Genomic DNA, 6,683 nt, shown 5'->3' with positions numbered 1-6,683 from the left:
GAAGAACCTCACGAAGCCGTTATGTAAGGTTCCCCACTTGGGTCCATTAGTAGCCAAGGTCTTTGTTTCAGGCGTCATTCACTCTACTGACACTCTTTTTATGAACTATTTGCCGGCATAATTTCCTGTCCTGTAATACTTCTCTAGCTTCTTTTATGTCCATGCATTTTTTCATGCAGGCTTTCGTGTTTCTGTGACTTCTTATGTCTCTTGTAAGTAGGGTCTCATTCACACATTCTAACCATTCTTTCCGCGGTCTACCTCTGGGCACGTTGCCATTTACTTTACCTTGATACACTTGTTTCGTTAGTCGTTTATTTGGCATTCTCTCAACATGTCCGAACCATCTTAACCGATTTCTTTCCCATGTGTCTACTAGCGTCTCTTCTGCACCACATTCTTTTAGAATTATCTCGTTACTTACTTTGTCCATTAGGGATTTCCCGCTTATTATGCGCATGAATCTCATGTCAATTGCGTTAATTTTACTCTTATCTTTTTCTTGATAAGTCCATGTCTCGCTACCGTATAGCACAGTCGGTACAAATATGGAATTATGTATTGCCATGGTGATTGCGAATTAACTTTTGTTCAAGCTTCTTCGGCTTTAACGAACTTTTCTACATTACGTTCAACACTATCATATCAAATCCATATTAAATTTATTTTTGTATCTCGGCCCGGGATTGCTTATTCAGTTATTGCAAAATAAAGTACAAATTTTATTTATAATGAATAATTTAATATTTTTGTTCCTTATTTTGCTTTAAATTTTATTCTCAGCTACCCTGAAAAATGTATCGTTTCAATCAATTTATATTATTACAATTCATTATATGCATGGGTATTGAAACCGGCATATTTTCCCTATCTTGTTTTTATAAATTAAAGACTTCGACTTCTATAAATAAACTATTTTGTTATTAAAAAAACGTAATTTTTTATTTTCAATGTTTTTTAAAGATTAAAAAGAAGCTTAAAATAAAAACAACGCGTTCCATAAAAAATGATTAATAACGAATTTGTACCCGGCGCAAAATCCTAATACTCGGCAATTGTCCCTGCATGCTCTGTCACGAAAAATAGAATTCTGCGAGAGGTTAGAGAGATCTCTGCAGTCCTTGTTTTTCCTCGAAAACGCTCGAAAATTGCGAATTCGGAAATAAGTAGGCTTCCGCGAGCATTAAAGAGGCTTTCGCGATATCCTAAAACTCCCTCCGTGCTCTGTCACGTAGCGAGCACGTAGCGATTCAGTGGGCAAAAAATTTGGCGACGTCTTTACGACATCGTTACGACAACTTTACGATATCCTATGTCCATGACGTTAAGGTGTCTTTACGATATTGTAAACATGTCGTATGATCTAACAATGTCTTTACGATATCGCAGACACCGAAACGACACAGACATGGGATGTCGTAAAAATGTCGTGAAGATGTCGCAAAGGCGTTGCCAAATTTTGTGACCACTGGGGAGATTTCAAAAAAATATTCAATGTTTTACAAGTGCTTGCTAAACTGTCTTTAATACTCGCGGAAGCCCATTTACTTCCGAATTCGCAATTTTCGAGTGTTTTCGAGGAAAACGAGGACTGAAAAGCTCTCTTCAACCTCGCGCAGAATCCTATTTTTCGTGACAGAGCATGCAGGAAGGACTTGCCGAGTATTAGGATTTTGCCCCGGGAAGCTCTTTGGTGGGTGAATAAATTTCGTCCATTTATTATTGTCGTAGTTTGTATCTTTTGCCCCCAAAATTCAATTTTTTTTACTTTTTATGTTGTTTTTTTATGAATAAACATAAAGTGCGCATCGTATTAGAACGTCATTAACCAATTTGTATATTTTTTGATGCACAACTTTTTAAATTAATCTTTTTCTGTAACTTGCATAGTTAGACCACGAAACAGAATGTTTTATTTGTCATCATTTTTTTGTTTGAACAAAATTGGAATTTTCGATTTTTTTACATTAAAAAAGTTGTTATGATAGTCTGGGGGAGGGGGGGCGGGTCCAGTATTACATACATCTTATGCGTATACGCAATACTCCTTCAAAACAGTTTTTCTTTGTCACCGATTACATTTTTTTAGGAGTCGCCCCCAGTATTGGACCCCGGTCGCGCACCTGAGTACCCAGTCCGCCACTGTATATGGATTGTAGTGCTTAAATATGGCTTCACGTTACAGCAACTCTACTGATAAGTGAACACTCGTGACTTCCAAATGCTGGTGAGGTCTTAATAATTTTATAAATAAATTTTTTTTAACTTACGTTTCTACGACCAAAACATCCTGATACTTCGATCTTTCTCGATGGAGGACTTGTTTGACTTCCAAAGAAAGGGAAATCCCCGGCCAGAGTTCATTGATTTCACTGAACCATCCTTGTTTTAGTGCATCCATTGCCACATGCAGTCACCTGTTCGCTGGCCCAAGAACGACTGAAATGCAATACTGACTTACATTAGTAAGGAAAATACGATAATAATTGATGATGCAATCAAACATGTTTCACGGCCCCCAATGAGCTCCATTATTTTCATTTTTACATTCTCATCATTTATGATTGAGAAAGTATTAGAATTGTCGGAAATTTGAAATTACACTTTTTCAACGGATCTCCACGTTTCGAGAACCCCTGAATCCGAAAGTCAGGTTTTCACGATTGCGTCTGTCTGCCTGTCTGTCCGTCCGGCCGTCCGTCCGTAAACACGATAACTCTCGAAAAAATGAACGAATAAAATCCATCTTTGGCACATTTTTTCTAGGCCCTAAAAGAAAGGACGAGTTCGTTAACCAGCCATTTTTGATAAAAATTCAAAAAGTGAACGCATTTTGAAAATTTTTGAGACCACTTTTTTCTGAATTTGAAAATTCTATGTACGGATATTAATAGTATTGAAAAGAACAAACAATTTATCCTCATGTTTTTTTTCGATTAAAAGAAAATTCTCCGAGTTATAGCGTTTTCAAAATTTTTTTAATCAACCGAAAATCAAAATTTAAAGCCGAAAAACGCACGATATGAAAAAAAGTCAAGAAAAGAAAAACAATTCTTTTTGAAATCCCTACAAGATTATCATAACAATTTTTTGGATTTTCTTCAAAAATCGAAAATTCAAGTTTTGATTGCACAAAAAATAATGGAAAATAAAAAATTCCATTTTGTGGACAACCTATGTAGGATACAAAAAAAGATGAATTAACAAAAATGGTTATCCCAAAAAAGATCTACAATTTCGTTAAGAATCACTTCTTGATAGGACTTGTACTTTTTGTTTTATTCGTGAAAAATAATGTTGAAAAAAGTAAAATAAAAAAAATGTGTGGAAAAACGACGAAAGTTACGAGAAAAAATCCAACAAAACCTGTTTACAAATGTCTGTCGGAAATCGAGCGCGCAGCGCGAGTGTCACGATGAGTATGTGTACGTCAAAGCCTACAGAGCTTTGAGAAACTTAATCTTTTACTATACTTAATTAAGTAGACAATTCAGAATATGAAGCAGCATATAATTACTGCCATCTAAAAGAGATCTATTTGATACATTTTTTTCAAGCATTTCAAATGCAAAGAATAAATATCCGAGCGCGAAGCGCGAGGTAATCTATTATCGAGCGCGAAGCGCGAGATTCAATCGTCGCGCACCCTAGGCGCGCTCAAAGTTGCGAGGGAAGCGAGCCACGCGCGCAGCGCGCGATGAGAATATGCCCGCGAAGCGGGCAGCTTTTTTATTTTTATTTCATTGTACGGTGAACCTCCAAATGCTTTGGTTGTTCTTACCTCTCGATTAATCGTTACAAACAAATTCTATTTTCATCCTTTCGGTTTAATCTGGATTTAAAGGTTCCCGTATATAATTTGAATTTTGAACCCATTGCAATTCCCAGGTGAAAAAGTTACATATAGTTTATACATAGTGGACAAGGCAATGATGTTTTCCATTTGTTTTATAAATTTTCCTGTATAAAATAAATGAAAAATATCAGTGTTTTGTCCACTATATATAAATTATGCAAGTGGTGTAGCTCAAAAAAAGTCCTGGTGGTACTTTCTATAAACTACGTTACAACTGGAAGTACTTTACGAACTTAGATAATATTTATTACTTAACCCTCTACCGCCCTTAACATTTTTATTTTAGTTTTTTTAAGATTTTTCAAGCTCATTGCCCTCCTAACTAAAATATAAATCGTTGCAACAAGTGTATCATTTTTCAATTAAAAATTTAACTATTTGTTTTAAAAATTGTCTTTTATTAGTTAAAAGTTCAAATTTTTAGTTGAAAATGTATCCTTTTTGGTTCAAAATACGATTGTTTGTTTGAAATATTAACCCAGTAGGCACAAGACTATGAAAATGCCAAGAACGTCCTTGGGACGTTCCTAGGACGTCCTATGTCAGGCCAATCAACGTCTCTAAGACGTCCAATGCCTTAAAGATGACCTAAAGACGTCTTAAAGACATGGGTGTTTTCGGGACATCTTCCTTACTGATATTAGACGTTTTAAGAGTATTCCTAGGATGACCAAAAGACATGCTATAATAGACGTTTTAGGGATGTCCCAAAGATGTCTCCAGGACATCCTTATTTTCTTTTGCCCACTGCGGGAACTGGTATATGTTTCGTTGAAAATTAATTTTTTTGGTTGGTTCATTAAAGTTAAAACTTTATTCTGTGTATTGAATAAGTTAGAAATGCAACTATTTTGTATAAAATCGTGTATTTTGTTGAAAGATCGTATTTTTAGAGAGAAAATTATTTTTGTTTGTTGAAAGTTCAACTACTTGGTTGAAAATTTAACTATCTTGTTAAAAATTCATCCTTCTTGCTTGAAAAGGATCTTTTCAGTTAAAAATTAGTCTTTTTCGATTTAGAGTCCAATTTTTCTAAAACGTTATATTTTTCAGCCTAAAAGCTTGGCTCTTATGTTGAAAATTCAGTTTGTCTTTTGAAAAATTGGTCTGTTTGTTCAAAAATTCAAATATTTAATTGAATCTTTTTTTGAAAATTCGACGATTTTATTAAAAAAGCATCTTTGTATGCTGAAAATTTAACTGTTTTGTTAAGAATCTAATTATTTCTAGAAAATTTAAGTATATTTATAGTCATTATTTTTGGTCGAAAATTCAACTATGTTATAAAAAATTCATACTTTTGGATTGAAAATTCATCTTTTATGATTGAAAATGCAATCTTTTTGTTTAAAAAATTGTCTTTCTTGGTTGAAAATGTATTTTTCTTGTTGAAAATCAGTCTTTTTGCGTTGAAAATTCATCTCTTTTGATAGAAACTGTTTTTTGGTTGAAAATTCAACTATTTTGTTGTAAACCCAATATATTTCGGCTAGATATCTCCAAAATTGATAGTGTTTCGTATTGAATTCAATATGTAATCTACATTAATTTTATTTAAAACAATTTATAAACGTGAAATGCGTCTTTAGCCAACGCCTACGTTACTTTCAAGGGGGGGGGGGCAAGGTGGTCTTCCTTTTGTTGTATGGATTTGAACATTCAAATTTTGAAAATTAAAACAAAATTCCTATGTGTCAAAAAATTTTCTTGAATTTTTTTTGTTTACAATTTACAGAAGTGAATAATGAAAAAAAAATTATAAATTAAAAAAAACGGTGCGCTAGTTTCTTAAAATGTAAAAAACAGTTTTGTGGCCAACAGGAACTATTTTTTTTTTAATTTTCAAACATTTGACTTCCGACCCACTCTATTCTCCAATTGAATCCTCGGCTGAATTAACGTATCCACACATATTTTGTGTCTTTTAACTGTCTCTCTGTTCCGCGGAATCGCGGTAATCGAAAATTCGAAAATGGAATGGGGAAAGAAATGTCAAAATAGTCGAGGTTATACACTTTGAAAATGTGCCTTTCTAAGTCTAACATTGAAGTTTTTTTTAACAAAGGTCTTTTAATGAAAAAACGAGAAATTATATTTGTAATTTTTACAATATGTGTAAGACCAAATTTATTAATGATCTTACCTAATTATTTTTATTTTTATGAATTGAAATTTGTCGAATTCAAGTTTGAAATTTTTTGCCGTTACTCTTAAGCGAATGTAATTTTTTATACTTAACCTTCAAAAATTCTAAATTAGATTTTGAGATAGGCGCGAAATAAATGGAAATAAGTAACCTCGACTATTTTCACGTTTCATTCCGAAATCAATTTTTAAATTTTCGATCGCAGCGCTTCGGCGGAATAGTGAAACAGTTAAAAGAAAAACTCATATAAACAGAAATTTAAGGAAACAAAATAATGTTTTGTTTCCATCAACATATGTTGATACAACGTTATTTCAGCCGAGGCTTCATAATTGTCCAAAAAAGTAGAAACATGCATATCTTAAAATAAACATTACTCGAACATAATCATCACAAAAAATATAAATAAGACTGCTTTCATGAATCTTTATTACGTTTTGAAAAGTGTCCACTAAATTGTAGTTTACAAAATATATTTTCTTTTAATTATTCCTTCATTTTTTTTATCCGTTAGTCTTTTTACTTTTTTCATTGCCAGCTGACGATAAAGTATTATACAAATAATTAAAATGGAAGTAATTAAGTGATTACGTAGTTTAAAAAGAATTTTGTTGTTGCTGAGTTTGCATTCTTTGTAAAAGAAACGAACTTTTAACCAAAAAATATGACTTTATAAAAAAA

The 6,683-nt window shown here is 32.9% G+C and overlaps 1 protein-coding gene across 4 annotated transcripts in view; it reads right to left on the bottom strand.

Moving 5' to 3' along the window:
- The window catches only part of LOC117181525 (spermidine synthase), a 25,220-nt gene that overhangs the window by 6,629 nt on the left and 11,908 nt on the right, over window positions 1-6,683 (bottom strand). For all 4 annotated transcript variants that reach the window (XM_033374299.1, XM_033374301.1, XM_033374302.1 and 1 more), the window contains exon 2: window positions 2,271-2,439. In XM_033374299.1, coding sequence (XP_033230190.1) covers window positions 2,271-2,401 — 131 coding nt within the window. In that variant the 5' untranslated portion in view covers window positions 2,402-2,439. The remainder of the gene's footprint in view (window positions 1-2,270; window positions 2,440-6,683) is intronic.

Source organism: Belonocnema kinseyi, chromosome 10 (assembly GCF_010883055.1).
Source record: "Belonocnema kinseyi isolate 2016_QV_RU_SX_M_011 chromosome 10, B_treatae_v1, whole genome shotgun sequence".
In the NCBI taxonomy this organism is placed as follows: Eukaryota; Metazoa; Arthropoda; class Insecta; order Hymenoptera; family Cynipidae; genus Belonocnema; species Belonocnema kinseyi.
The sequence above is the reverse complement of the archived record's forward strand: the minus strand, read 5'-3'. Positions and strand labels throughout refer to the sequence as shown.